The sequence below is a fragment of the Sus scrofa genome, chromosome 11 (genome assembly GCF_054392235.1).
Source record: "Sus scrofa isolate SSC_HxYL_T2T_F1_AM1 chromosome 11, Sscrofa_HxYL_maternal_Yorkshire_Landrace_v2.0, whole genome shotgun sequence".
NCBI classification, from domain to species: Eukaryota; Metazoa; Chordata; class Mammalia; order Artiodactyla; family Suidae; genus Sus; species Sus scrofa.
Window position 1 is genome coordinate 20,060,921 of NC_139393.1, and position 15,373 is coordinate 20,076,293.

Sequence of the window (15,373 nt, forward strand, 5' to 3'; positions counted from 1 at the left end):
CTGGAAACCTGACCGCGTTGGGCCCCCAGTTCTGGGTTTGGCCCTCGCTCGCGGGTTGGACCCAAGAAGCCCTCGCTAGCCCAGCAGATGGCGCCGGCGCCTGCAAGACACCTCCAGGCGCGCAGGGGGCGCTCTGGCCCAGGCTCTCTACTTCGCCTCTGTGACCCTTCCTTCCGCCCGCGGACCGACACTCTTCCTTAGAGCGCAGCTGCGCACGCGCCGGCTGTTAGTGTGTCGGGAGGATGGCGGCGTCTTCGAGCGGCGAGAAGGAGAAGGAGCGGCCGGGCGGCGGCGGTTTGGGAGCGGCGAGCGGCAACAGCACTCGCGAGCGGCTGCTTTCTGCGCTGGAAGACCTAGAGGTCTTGTCCAGGTGAGGCCGTCGCCTGGGGGCCTGGCTGGAGCTGGGTCGGGAGCACTGACTCAGGCTGGTTCCTGGGTCTCGGCGGGGAGGGCCGCACTCCGGGACTGCGGCCTGCGCTTCCGAGGCAGTGCGCGAGGGTCGTGGACGTAGGCCCGCAACCCTCGGGGACTCGCCGGCATTCCCGCCCCACCCCCATAGAGGACACTTTAATACTGCCAGTGACTCTGGAACCCCAGACTGTCAGAATCGTAGGGACCTTCGAGGTCGCCGGGAGAGTCCCTTCGTCCACCGGCCTTCGACAGACATGTAAGGAGCTCCTCCCGCCGGTCCCGCGCTGGGAGACGGTCCTGAGGGAGACTAGATACCGACGTAGACGAGCCCACTGTCCGGGGTAGACAGACGTGTAAACAGTAACTGTGGCGCGGAGCCTGTTTGGATTGGAGGCTGCTGCAGCAGGGGCGCTAGGCGTCTGTCCCCCTTGTCGTCAGGGCAGGCTCCCTGGAGAAAGGAATGCACTCTCTAGAGGAAGTTAATTCAGACTCTTTAGCTTAGAATGTCCAGCAAGGGCATTCATCCTGTTAATCCATCCTGTTGTCGCTGCACTTCTCAGCCTTCCAGTAATATCCTTTATTCCAGCCTCGGTGAACTGCTTCCCAGCTTCCTTTTCTTCAGTGCGTTTCCACTCCACCTCCAACCTGATTCATTTATCCTCCAGAATCCTGTTCAAGTGTCCCTTTTTCTGTAATCAACGTTCTAAATCTTACTATATACAGGCACACCTTGATACACTTTATTGCACTTTGCACATACTGCATTTTTTACAAATTGAAGGTTTGTGACAACCATGTGTCAATCAAGTCTGTTGGTACCATTTTTCCGTCAGCATTATTTTTAAATTAATGCTGTTTTCTTTAATGTATAATTGTTTTTTAGACATAATGCCATGGCACACTTAATAGACTACAGTATAGTGTAAACATAACTTTTATATGCACTGAAAAACCAAAAACTGAGTCACTTTATTGTGGTAGTCACATCATTGCATTGATGTGGAAAACTGAACCTGAGGTATGTCTGTAATTGTATTATCTGATCTACTAATAATCACATTTTTATCTTTGCTGTGAGTTCAGGCCTTGCCATACATGGCAAGCATTACTTACCAGATTCCTTGGTCAATGTGATACCAAATGATGTTTTAATATACTAAGTAGCCTGATGCTAAAAATGTAAAAACACATAGACACCAGCAGTTAAATAGCTTATGTGTTTAATTCACTGTTTAGGCTATTAGATTGAAATACCTCGTAGTGACAAAAAGGACACGTGGAATTTTGGCAGTCAGTACAGTGAACAAGGAACTCATGGGCATAAGACAGCAATCTTAATGTTTCCTCTGTGTAAATGTTCACACAGATTAATTCATGTGCTATTTCCTTCATGTTGATTCACTTCCTGGCTTGTGGAGAATTTGTCAGCTTCTTTAGTTAATCCTATCAGATGAATATCAGCATGATTTCTTAGTAAAAAGACCCTGGCGAGACTGAGTTCTCCGAGTATGAGGTTTTCAGTTAAATTATTCAAGTATCCGAGTTCCTGTCGTGACGCAGAGGAAAGGAATCTGACTAGGACCCATAAGGTTTTGGGTTCGATCCCTGGCCTCCTCAGTGGGTTAAGGATCTGGTGTTGCCGTGAGCTGTGGTGTAGGTCGAAGACATGGCTCAGATCCTAGCTGCTGTGGCTGTGGTGTAGGCCAGCGGCTACAGCTCTGATTCGACCCCTAGCCTGGGAACCTCCACATGCTGCAGGTGTGGCCCTAAAAAAACAAAAAATAAATAAATAGATAGGACCAACTGTCAGATGATGAGTGTAAAATTAGTCAAGTAAAAAATGTTCCTTATAATTTCTTCGTTTTGACCAACTATGTGATGTAGATGGTAGCAATTAATTTTTCTATGAATATGTTGACTTTGTGAAGAAGTGATGCCTCTTTTGGGAAGTAGTGGATGCTGGGTTTTGAGTAGAAATTGAAATTTGAAATATGATAATTTTATTTTATTTATTTATTTATTTATTTATTTTCCCACTGTACAGCAAGGGGGTCAGGTTATCCTTACATGTATACATTACAATTACAGTTTTTCCCCCATGAAATATGATAATTTTAAATCTTTGCCTTGGTTTATTCGGTGAACGGTTACTTCTCACCCTTCTAATCTGGAACCCAGTAAATTCATTTCTTTTCTCTGCTTTACTTGCAGAGTAACCGTAGTATATATTTCATATTCACCAAGTTCAGGAACTGTTTCTGAACCTGCCCTTCCAGGATAACGGTCTTTGAGAATGTCTCTTGACACTGAACAACCCTGAAGTCAAATCTTTCCATCTTGCCTCTGAATTGATTGGCTCCTGGGTTGGGTATCTGAGGTGTGTTTACCTGATGCCCTCAGTACCTGGAGGAGTGCATATCCACATTTGATTCCTGATTTTTGAGTGTAGCATTATCTGTTTGATAAAGTGTATTTACCTACTGAAGTTTTGGATCTTCATTTAAATTTTCCTCAAGAACCTCAGTGTTTCAGAAACTTCTTCAGCTTTCCTGTTGCATCACTTGGGGTGCTGAGTTCTTCTGAAGTTCTTCTGTTTCCCATTGTCCACAAATGCCAAAAAGACTTGGATTTCTCGTTAATTTGTACTCCTCATTGTAATCACCAGTACTACAGGATCTTGCCTCTGTGTGAGTTACACGTGTGTGGAAATGTGGGCAAGCCTTCTACTTGATAAGCCAGGAAATCGGCTGCTTCCTCTACAGCAACACAGGGCTCTCTTCCTCTCCTGTAACCAGGGACAGGGCGTGCAGGCTCCTTCAGCCTCCCTTCATCCTTGGGGAGGACAGGCTTCTACTTGGTCCACACAGCGAACAGCACTGAACCCACAGACCTCTCCCTCCTCGAGCTCCCCTGCCTAAGGCAAGCCTTTGTGGGGTTTTCTGTTAATTTAGTCTCCCAGATTCACAAGAAAGGCAGAAGAAATCTTTGACTTCTCCCACTGGGCCTCTGACCCCTGACCTCTGACCCCTGACCAGGGTTCCTTCCCCCCCACAGAAACCAGCTTTTATTCAGACCAGGGCTTCTCAATGGTCACCATCTCATTAATGGTACAGAAAAGAGCTAATATAATGTGTTGTTTATAAAATGTCTACTTAATCCATTAGCAAGTCCTGTCAGCTCTGCTTCCAATATACATCCTAAATCCGTCTGTTTCCGCATTTCCATTACTGAAGCCTAGTGGCTAGGACTTACTCATCTGCCTGGGACACTACAAAAACTGTCTAACTTGATTCCTCTTCTTAGCCCTCTTACAACCTGATCTCTAGGTAGCTCAGCAGTTGTTTAAAAATGTAAATCAGGTCATTTCCCTTCCCTTTTATAAATGATCCAGTGGCTTCTCTTTGCACCTAGAATGAACTACTAATCCTTTACCCTGACCTGCAAGGCCCTGCACAGTCCAGCCCTCCCTCCCTTGTCCTTTCTTTCTTTCTTTAAATTTTTTTATTTTTATTTTTTTGGTCTTTCTGCCTTTTCTAGGGCCGCTCCTGAGGCATATGGAGGTTCCCAGGCTAGGGGTCTAATTGGAGCTGTAGCCGCTGCCTATGCCAGAGCCCAGCAATGTGGGATCCGAGCCGCATCTGCAGCCTACACCACAGCTCATGGCAACGCTGGATCCTTAACCCACTGAGCAAGGCCAGGGATTGAACCAGCAAGCTTATGGTTCCTAGTCGGATTCGTTAACCACTGAGCCATGATGGGAGTTCCCCCTTGTCCTTTTTTTTCTCCTTTCCCCCTGCCTATGGCATGCAGCAGTTCCTGGGCCAGGGATCAAACCCACACCACAGCAGTGACAATGCTGAGCCCTCAACCAGTGGGCCATCAGGGAACTCCCCCTCTCTCTCCTTTATGTCCTGCTCCCTGGTGCCTGCTCTGTTCTAGCCACATTTCCTCAAACCCGCCTTTGGACCAATGAACTAGCTGTGTTTTTTACCGAGCGTTCTTTTCTCATAGATTTCATGGCTGACTTATCTTGTTTAATTCATGTTTTACTTCAGAGATATTCCCTTAGAGAAATCCTCCCTGACCACTCAGTGTAAGTCAGTGACACTCTCTGATAGAACTCTACTTAATTTTCTTCCTAACACTTATTGCTCTGATTTTACTTAAATATTTTCTTACTTTTATAACCCAAACATCTAGAAAATGCCTGGCACATAACAGGCACCCAAGAAAATTTTCATTCCCATACCCAACTTTTTTCATACTAATTAATGCATACATAACAGTGGGGGAGGTGGTAGTGGAGAGGGTTAGGTCCATCCGGTAAAACAGCCCCAGGCCAGTGAGAGGAAGGTGCAAGGTAGAAATATAAAGGTAAAAATGGCATGGCAGCCACAGAGAAGGTACAAACCCTGGAGCTGACTAGTAGTGTCAGGTAGCTGATTGTGAAGCTGTCCTCTCCTGGATGATTTTTTTTTCTTTAGGGCCATACCCGTGGCATATGGAAGTTCCCAGGCTAGGAGTCCAGTTGGAGCTGCAGCTGCTGGCCTACACCACAGCCATAGCAATGGGGGGATCCCAGCCGAATCTGCAACCTACACTGCACCTCACGGCAACACTGGATCCTTAACCAGCTGTGCGAGGCCAGGGATCAAACCTGCATCCTCATGGAGACTGTCAGGTTTTTAACCTGCTGAACCACAGTGGAACTGCCTGGATAATTTCTGAATTAAGTCCCATCCATCAACAGTTTTGAAACTAATGTATAGGTATTACTGCTATTACATATTTTTTCCCTGATCATTCTACTATTGGCATATTTAAAAAATGAGCATTCTAGAAATATATGATTTATAATGTGTATTCTTAGCTGATACCTCTTTGGTTAATTTAAAAATTTGCAGGCCAGAAGTTCTCTGCCACAGCTCCTCAGTTCGGCCCTTATAGTGGGAAAGCAGCAGCCCTAAGCAGCGTGTAAATGAAGGAGCCTGACTGTCTTCCAAGAGAAGTTATCTGCAAAAACCAGAGATGTGCTGGATTAGGCCTCTGGACCCCTTACGCAGGCGTTTTTCTTGCATAAGCACTCACAGTGCATTGTCTGCAGTTTCTACTTTGGTTTCTTTAAAGGTGAAATGAGAACTTGGACACTGACCCTGCAGTCTCAGGGAAGGCTCTTGCTGAGTTTTTATGGCTCGCCTTCCCCCAGTTCATTATAGTTACCCTTTGCAAACCTCTGCTGAGATTTTTATAGAATCAGTTCTTCCTACTCACAATCATACTTCATTGGTATTTATGTAATCGACATTAGTTCATATAATTACAGTTATAAGTAAAACTCGAGTAAATGGGTCTGGTGACAAACACACCTGAGTCTTGGTGAGAATGCACGCTTACTGGTGAGAGCTCAAGTCCACAGTCAGAGGGGCCTGTGGGGCAGTAGGTCTGAGTACTCAGCTTGCTGTGGGTACCGTGAATCCAGCAACTCAGGTGGAGATCAGGGAAGAGAGCAGAGCCTCTGTTGTATTTACCTTGCACACTTTTTTGGTTTTGTTTTCTAGAGAACTTATAGAAATGCTGGCAATTTCAAGAAACCAAAAGTTGTTACAATCTGGAGAGGAGAACCAGGTAAGTGGTTTCTTTTTGAATTAAAAACAAAAACCTCCAACATTGCTGCAGTTTTCCTGTTTATATTTACTTTGAGAACAGGAAAACCAGAACCTATTAAATTATTAATTGTAACTTTTAAAGTGATACTTTCTTTGCATCATTTATGTAAGATATAACTGACATTTAACATTGTATTAGTATAAGGTGTATATCATAATGATTTAATGTCATTGCAGAATGATTGTCATAGTAAGTTTAGTCACCTTACGTAAATTTTTTTCTTATGATAAGAACTTTTCAAATTGCAGGGGAAGTGGCACCGTTTCATGTACCCATTGGTAATTTGTATGTCTTCACGAAAATATCTATTCAGTTCCTCTGCACATTTTAAAAGAACTTTTAAAGTCAGTAAGATTTACTCTCAGCAACTTTCAAATTTACAATACTGTATTCTAAATTACAGTCACCATGCTCACACTACATTTCCAGAACTTAATTAATTTTACTGCCGGGAGTTTGTACCTTTTGACCACTTCATCCATTTTGCTGCCTTCCCCCTGGCTTCCAGCAACCATCAGTCTGATCTTTTTTCTCTGTTTGGCTCTTCTAGATTCCACATATGAAGTCATACAGTATTTGTCTTTCTCTGCCTAACTTATTTAACATAGTATCCTCAAGGTCCATCCATATTATCCCAGATGCCAAGATTTCCTTCTCATATGTGGCTGAATAATGATATTCCTGTGTGTGTGTGTGTGTGTGTGTGTGTGTGTGTGTGTAGATCTACACATTTCTTTGTCCATTGATCCACTGATGGACACTAAGATTGTTTCCCTGTCTTGGCTGTTGTAAATAATGCTGCATTGAACATGGAGGTGCAGATATTTTTTCAAAATAGTGACTTGAGTTCCTTTGTGGCCCAGCGGGTTAGGTATCTGGTATTGTCACTGCAGCAGCCCAGAGGTGCTGGGTTCAATCCCTGGCCCAGAAACTTTCTCATGCTGCAGGTATGGCCAAAACAATAAAATAAAAAAAAAATAGTGGTTTCATTTCTTTGGATAAATACTCAGGAGTAGAATTTCTGGACCATATGGTAGTTCTGTTTTTAATTTTTTCAGTAATCTTTACCTTTAATGGAAGGTTTTCTGTGGTAGTTGCACTAATTTAGATTTCCACCAACAATAGGACTAAGGGTTCTGTTTTCCTCACATCCTCTCCAACACTTATCTCTTGTCTTTCTGATGATGGTTTTAACTGGTGCAGTGGTCTTTTTTTTTTTATGATTTTTATTTTTTCCATTATAGTTGGTTTACAGTGTACAATTTCTACTGTACAGCAAAGTGACCCAGTCAAACATACGTATATGTACATTTTTTTTCTGACATTATCTTCCACCATGTTCCATCGCGAGTGACTAGATACAGTCCTCTTCTAGACAGCAGGATCTCCTTGCTCATCCATTCCAAAGGCAGTAGTTACAGTGCAGTGGTTTTGATTTGCATTTCCCTGATGATTAGCAATACTGAGTACCTTTTCATGTGTTTTTGGCTATTTGTATATCTTTGGAGAATTGTCTATTCAGTTCCTGGTGTCAACTAAAATCATCTCAAATAAATTATATCTTCCCTGGGAAATGAATAAACCTGCTTATTTTGGCATATTGCTAGTTTTGAAAGATTTGTTCTATTTTGTATGAAAGAATAGCATATAATTAGAAAAAATAGATAATCTTGATGTTAATTGGTTTTCTAAAATAATCATAGGTAGGCTATTTTTATTCGTAGCAATGATTAGAAATAATACTTAGGAGGTGTTAAAATTTTACAGACTAGTCAGTTCACATGTGGATTCTTTGTTTTATTGGAATGTAGTTTTTCAGTATTCTGTTATCTGCTTTAATCAGCTATTATCTGACAGGTCCTGGAGTTGTTAATTCACAGAGATGGGGAATTTCAAGAACTAATGAAATTAGCACTTAATCAGGGGAAAATTCATCATGAAATGCAACTTTTAGAAAAAGAAGTAGAAAAGAGAGACAGTGATATTCAGCAACTACAAAAACAGCTAAAGGAAGCAGAACAGATACTGGTAAGTGGGTAAAGACTGTTTCTTTTTTTTTTTTTTTTTTTTTTTTTTGTCTTTTTTTTTTTTTTGCCATTTCTTGGGCCACTCCTGCGGCATATGGAGGTTCCCAGGCTAGGGGTCGAATTGGAGCTGTAAGCTGCCAGCCTACGCCAGAGCCACAGCAACGCAGGATCCGAGCCGCATCTGTGACCTACACCACAGTTCACGGCAACGCCGGAACCTTGACCCACTGAGCAAGGGCAGGGATCGAACCCGCAACCTCATGGTTCCTAGTCGGATTCATTAACCACTGCGCCACGACGGGAACTCCGAGACTGTTTCTTAATGTAAAAAGGGGTATTACTTACTCTCTGAAAAATAAATCTTTTATCAGTATTTTGAAGTGGTAGAAAAACTTGAATTTCCAAGTCTAAAAGTGACAACTACTTTCAGAGAGTCTCTGTTACGTATTACTTTTTCATTATTTTCATTATTTAGTTATTTAAAGATTTCTTAAGATTAAATTAATAGAAATGAGAAGTTTTATTTGTATCTTGTCCTGATGTAAATTTTCATTTATTAATATTGTAAATCTTTACTTCAATTTTAGAAATATCTTGAAATCAGTAAAAATACATACCAGTTTTGTAACTTGATTAAAATTAACATCAGTTTATTTATTTTAGTCTTCCATCCCAAACTGGATGGAATTTGGATTTATGTCAAGGACTCCAGTTTTTCCATTCTTGTTCTTGGCTACTATTTCAAAGAGACAGTTAATTTGCTATTATTTGCTCAGTTTTTTTTTTTTTTTTACTAAATACTAACTAATGCAATTGTTATTTGGTGATATTGCATGAGAGTGGAGCTTGATTCTCATATGAACCAGACATTGCTGGCTATTCTCTAGATTAGATCTCCAAAAGTGTTGTTATTGAGTTAAAGACTGAACACAAAGACCATAAAAGACTGAATTTTGTGTTTTAGATAATAGCAACTAACATTTATTAAGAGCCCTTGTGCACCAGGGCCTGTGCTTTTGCATTTTTATTTGTATTATCTCAATCTTCTTAACAAATACATGAGGTCAGTATCATTACTCTGTTTCACAGAAGGAGAAATTATGATTTTAAATGAATACCTACCTTGCCCAAGAGGGTAAAAGTAGAGAGATGGAACTTAAACCTAGATCTCTCTGACTCCATACCCCCCCCTTTTTTAGGGCTACACCCACAGTATGTGGAGGTTCCCAGGCTAGGGGTTGAATTAGAGCTATAGCTGCCGGCCTACACTACAGCTCACGGCAATGCTGGATCCTTAATCCACTGAGCGAGGCCAGGGATCGCACCCGCAACCTCATGGTTTATAGTCGGATTTGTTCCCACTGCGCCACAACGGGAACTCCTCTGACTCCATACTCTTACCCACTGTGTCACAGTGCTAAGTTAACTTCATTTTACCCTTAGTTAGCCTTTGCCCAGAGGTTGGTGGGTGAAGGAGTTCACTATTAGTCATTAAGTATGGAGGTAAGGTAACATAAATGAATGAGACGATCAGTCCAAGAATGTATCTTGTAAACTAGGGAAAAAAGTGTCTTTGGTACTGGTCGCAAGAATAGGGTGCTTTGGAGGTGGTACGTGGTCTGTTTTCTGCATGCTTATGGTAGAAGACAAAGGAAAAATGGTATTAAACAATCTAATTTACATTTTGTTTCTAACCACTAGTTTGTGAACGGAGACTACCTCATGAGTATAATGTTTATTTTTTTTTTTCTCTTGACTATATAACTTAGGTAAATGCTATCCAAGTGGTGTTTCATAAATGACAAGGAATTCCTGTTGTGGCTCAGGGCGTTAAGAACCCAGCTAGTATCCTTGAGGATGCGGGTTTGATCCCTGGCCTTGCTCAGTGGGTTATGGATCCCGCACTGATGGGAGCTGCGGCATAGGTCTCAGACGCGGCTCCCATCTGGTGTGGCTGTGGCTGTGGTGTAGGCCCGCAGCTCCAACTCCAGTTCAACCCCTAGCCTGAGAACTTCCATATGCTGATGGTGTGGCCATAAAAAGAAAAAAAAAAAAGACAAATTGTGGGGCTTTCCCAAATTTTGCGTATTGTTCCTCTGTGATAAATGATTTTGTGAATTAAGCCAAAAACTGGGCTTGGTATAGTCTTGAATAATCCATATTTCTTTTTTTAATGTTTAATTAATTAGGCAACGGCTGTTTACCAAGCAAAAGAGAAACTCAAGTCAATAGAAAAAGCAAGAAAAGGTTAGTATGGTGGGAACACTGAATGACTTTCTGAAAAATCCAAGAGACTGACTCTGAGAGTGTTACTGGTAATCATCTGCTGCTGTTGAAAAAGCTTCAATAAATTCTCACTGTGAAGTGCCTCCTGTGTCACAGTGCTGTGCTGGGCATTGCTAGGGAACCCCTTCCTGTTGTAAGAAGCAATAATGCAGGTTATGGCTATTACCCAAATGTGCACTAGAGACAATGGGTTTTTTAAATTTTGGGGAGAAAATATGGGCTGGAAGCAAATGGGATTTGAGTTGGATCTTGAAAGATAGGACAGAGAATGAAAGAGAGCATCCACTGGACAGCTGGAGTGGGCTAGGTATGGCCGTGAAGTCAGAACTAGGTATGGCTTTGTGATGTGCACACATTTTGTGGTGGTTCTGGAAGCTCAGCATGCCTTCTTATCCTGTTCTGCTTCTTTCTTTAAAAGGCTTCAATTTTGGATCTTTTAGTTTGCACACTAAAAGTTATAATTATAATGAAAACTTCGGTTATTTGCTTTTAATGATATGTAGGTATGATTTACATCTAACTTTCCTATTTTAGATTAACTACTGTTAATGTTTGGTCTGTGCTCTTCCAGATTTTTCTTAGATGCATAATAGATGTGTAACAAGAACAATACAAAAACATAGGTACATATGTTCTACAATAAAAGCCAGGTCATGCTATACACATTATTTAGTAGCTTACTTTTTCCATCTAATGAATGTATTGTAAAACCTTTCTACATAGATCCTCTTAGGGTTTTAGGGTCAGTAAGCAAATAAGTCAAGTGGTGTAGGGAGCTCTCATTTTTAACAATATACATATTATCATTAGGGAAGGAAGGGAACACAGATTGTCCTGTTTTCAGGTAATTTATGACTGTGATGTGCTTTCATGAACTTGTATGTTTACTAGACAGAAACATTGTAGCTTTCTGCTCTTGACTCCGCAGGTGCTATCTCCTCTGAAGAAATCATTAAGTACGCACATAGGATTAGTGCAAGTAACGCTGTGTGCGCCCCACTGACCTGGGTCCCAGGTAAAACGAATTCTCTTTTTAGCAGATATATGTGGTTGGAAAATTCTTAGGTGATTGTACACAAAAATAGGAAAAAATATTTAAATAGAGGATGCATTTATCCTTAGAAATATGTGACATATTTCTAAATCTTTAGTGTCTCATAAGTGATAATATAGGCCATGGGTTTTATGAGTTTGGTTCTTCAGAAAGCTATGGACACTAGAACTGTTTCCTTCCTTTTGTAAAAAAAAAAAAAAAAGTTGATAATTTAAAAAATACAGAAGAATATGTGATTCTAAAGCTATGGATTTGTTTATTCATTTATTTTATTTAATTTTTGGTCTTTTTAGGGTCGAACCTGCAGCACACGGAAGTTCTCAGGCTAGGGGTCGAATTGGAGCTGGAAGCTGCCAGCCTACACCAAGCTCACAGCAACACCAGATCTTTGACCTACTGAGCAAGGCCAGGGATCAAACCCGAGTCCTCATGGATACCAGTTAGGTTTGTTACTGCTTAGCCACAATGGGAACTCCCTAAAGCTGTAGATTTATATGCCTGTAAAACCCAGGCTGGCTAAAAGCCAGCTTTCAACTCAGTAGGATTTCTACAAGGATTCTAGCCTGGGAAACAGTCTCAACTTGTGGGTGATAAAGATGAAACACTAGACACCCAATGGCAGACACACGGGACTGGAAAGAGCTGGAGTAGTCAGCAGCAGCAGAGAGGAACAGACTGCACGTAGAGTGACAGGAGATAAAACATTTCTACGCCAGAGACCTAAGGGGGAGCCACAGCCTTGTGGGAGGAATGGAAGGGAGTCACCCCGATGCGGGTGTTCACCACACCCTAAGCACTAGGGTGGCTACAGCTTTTGAGGGTAACCTGGAGCTGGGGAGAAAATATGACCAAAAAGTTGGTCCAAATCTGGCCAAGTTTTCATCAGCCCAAAAGTACTGTGTGCTTTCATGACTGGGAATGAACAGTTTTGGCTCCCGATACCACACTAGGAAGTTATAGGAATTAGAATTAGTCTTTTAAGTGACAAGAGCATAGAGGCAGAGAAAGGTTTTAATTGAGAAGAATCAGGATTATAATTTTCTTTATCATTTTGGAATGTCTGCTAAAGTGATAGACTTTTTTACATAGAGAGTATATTATTGTGAAGATATAAAGAAGAAATAAAAATGCATGCATTTAAAATTTTACTGTTACGTTCTTAATAACAATTGATGATGGCCTTCACATTCCAAAATGGAAAATGTGGCTTGAGTTTTTTATAGTGAACCAAGGAGAATTAATATTTTAGAGAAGGTGTTTGTGCATATTTTTTGTATGTGATTGACTTAAAAACACTATTTTTTAGGGGACCCACGGAGACCATACCCTACTGATTTGGAGATGAGAAGTGGATTACTGGGTCAAATGAATAATCCTTCCACTAATGGAGTGAACGGTCATTTACCAGGAGACGCACTTGCAGCAGGCAGGCTGCCAGGTAAGTTAACCAGAATAAGGCTTTCACACTTGTTTTTGTAGACGTCATGATGACGACAGATATACGGCTGTTGAACAAGTTTGAGGGTCTGGACCCAGCTCATTTTAGTAGCTAGGTTCTCCAACTGCTCTCTACTTTCTAACAGCTTAAAGATTGTTCTAAATGGAGGTTATTATGAAGTTGGAAGAAACTGAATTTTTTTCTCATTTATTAATGTGTCATTTTCCTCCGGCATTAGACTTCTCAGTAACTAAGCCCTAAACTTAGCTTTTTAAAATGAAACATGCTTTATAAACAGAGTAAGATGTTCAGTTTAAAGAATACCAAGTGAACACTCTTATGAATAACCCTCAAATTAACAAAGTGAATAACAAAGCTTTTTATGGACTTTTTTGTAACTAAATAGAATGTCATTTTTGTGAGACTCATACTGAGCTTCACCCTTCCTCAGGCTTCACATACAGGTTTGTACTGTTGTTATATTTTACGTTCCCTATCTTTCTTTTTTTTTTTGGCGACTTGTTTTATTTTTGACCTGGCAGAATATTTTTAAAGTTTTTTTTAAAACCATGAAAAAATTGCTTTTTTGAGCAATTACTTTTAGTATTTTACATATTTCATTTATTCCCGTTTTTTGTTTGTTATTTCTTTTAGGGCCACACCTGTGGCATATGGAGTTTCCCAGGCTAGGGGTCAAATCTGAGCTGTGTCTGTGACCTACACCACAGCTCATGGCAACGCCAGATCCTTAACCTGCTGAGCAAGGCCAGGGAACGAACAAGCAACCTCATGGTTCCTAGTTGGATTCGTTTCCACTGTGCCATGACGGGAACTCCCCCCTGTATTTTTAACGTTGTTATAAATGCTCTAGATAATGCATGACATTTCATTGTAAGGCTGTCCTTGTGTTACTAAAAATGCTTTTTATAAGCACCATTTTTGTTAATTATTCAAGGTGTAAACTGAGAACTCATTGGGCATTAGTTTCCCTTGGAATCACATTTTTCATTGTGACTATACTGTATCATATGACATAAGCCACTCACAATCCAGGCAGGAGGCAGAAACCACACTAGCAATATGAACAAGGAGAATTTAAAGAATTACTGACTAGTAACAATACACTAACTACTGGACGGTAAAGAGAACTGTATTTTTTTGGTCTGTTTTTAGGGCTGCATTTGGAGCATTTAGCAGCATATGGAGGTTCCCAGGCTAGGGGTTGAATCTGAGCTGTAGCTGCTGGCCTATACCACAGCCATACCAGATCTGAGCTGAGTCTGCGACCTACACCACAGCTCACAGCAACACTGAATCCTTAACCCACTGAGTGAGGCCAGGGATTGAACCTGTATCCTCATGGATACTAGTCAGATTCGTTTTCTCTGGGCCATGACGGGAACTCCAAGAACTGTATTTTTCAAATGCAGTAATAATAGATACAGGGCCCCTTTTTTAGTATAGTACATATATTAGCTGTTTATATCACGAGGGAATATATGGAGAGTAGTATATATGACCTATTATATGTGCTTAAATATATACAGACATATGAAATATTTGGAAATTGTGAATGTCTTGTAAAAGGAAAATTAATGGCAGTTGACTATGAATAGTGGCTATAGTAAAGTGTGATTTAAAAAAAAATAAACAGATTGTGGTTACTAAAACATCACATTTTTCCTTGATATATTTGATCTTCATTAATTTGGTCAAATGTGTATTTAGACTTTAGCCTTAAAAATTCATTTTATTTGCATGAAGGAAAGAGTAACTAAGAAGTAAATTGAGTTGAAATGTTCTCACATGGGCTTTCTTTTCTTCAGATGTTCTTGCCCCCCAGTATCCGTGGCAGTCAAATGATATGGCAATGAATATGTTACCACCAAATCACAGTAATGACTTTTTGTTGGAGCCTCCAGGGCACAATAAAGAAAATGAAGATGACGTAGAGGTCATGTCAACAGACTCCTCAAGCAGTAGCAGTGACTCTGATTAAAGAAAATGTGACAAAAAAAGCATACAGAATTGAATATTATAGAAATCGGCTTCTTAAACAGCAGCAAATCTTTAAAAGCCAGGTGATACTGTAGTGAAAGTGTGCCATTGTTAAAAATTATTGTGGACTTTTTGAAGCCAAAAATCATGGTTTCGTTTCTGAACCACTAGGGGAATAGAGAAAAACAAAATTTACCGTTGGAATAAAAAGATTAGTCAGTTCAGTGCCATCTTAGTTGGAGTTGTACATAGTAGTTCTGGAAATAAGATTTGAGGGACATGACCCATGTACATCACTAATAGACCTCTTGTTATTATGAAAAACGTAAACAAAAGGCAGTAGATCGCTGAAAGTGCAACATAGCTCAGAGTAACAGAAAACTCATTTGAAAGTGAAGGCTGTTAGCTTTTGTCACAGGAGAACTTGCCTCAATTTGTACTGTTTGTAATTACTGTATTTTTTGTAAATAAATACACTTGTTTGGAATTTTA

The 15,373-nt window shown here is 40.7% G+C and overlaps 1 protein-coding gene across 1 annotated transcript; it reads left to right on the forward strand.

Annotated features, from left to right (window-relative positions):
* Positions 1-225: 225 nt before the first annotated feature.
* On the forward strand, positions 226-15,373 carry MED4 (mediator complex subunit 4). Its single transcript, XM_013978727.3, has 7 exons — positions 226-370; positions 5,970-6,036; positions 7,936-8,106; positions 10,295-10,352; positions 11,320-11,406; positions 12,752-12,883; positions 14,710-15,373. The coding sequence occupies exons 1-7, from the start codon at positions 243-245 to the stop codon at positions 14,880-14,882; spliced, it is 816 nt and encodes a 271-aa protein (XP_013834181.2). The 5' UTR covers positions 226-242; the 3' UTR covers positions 14,883-15,373.

Bases quoted from the DNA above. Each gene is read 5' to 3' on its own strand.
- MED4 (XM_013978727.3), top strand. From the start codon at position 243: ATGGCGGCGTCTTCGAGCGGCGAGAAGGAGAAGGAGCGGCCGGGCGGC. The intron at 8,107-10,294 runs GTAAGTGGGTAA...TTAATTAATTAG, and splicing joins AGGAAGCAGAACAGATACTG to GCAACGGCTGTTTACCAAGC. The intron at 12,884-14,709 runs GTAAGTTAACCA...TCTTTTCTTCAG, and splicing joins TGCAGCAGGCAGGCTGCCAG to ATGTTCTTGCCCCCCAGTAT.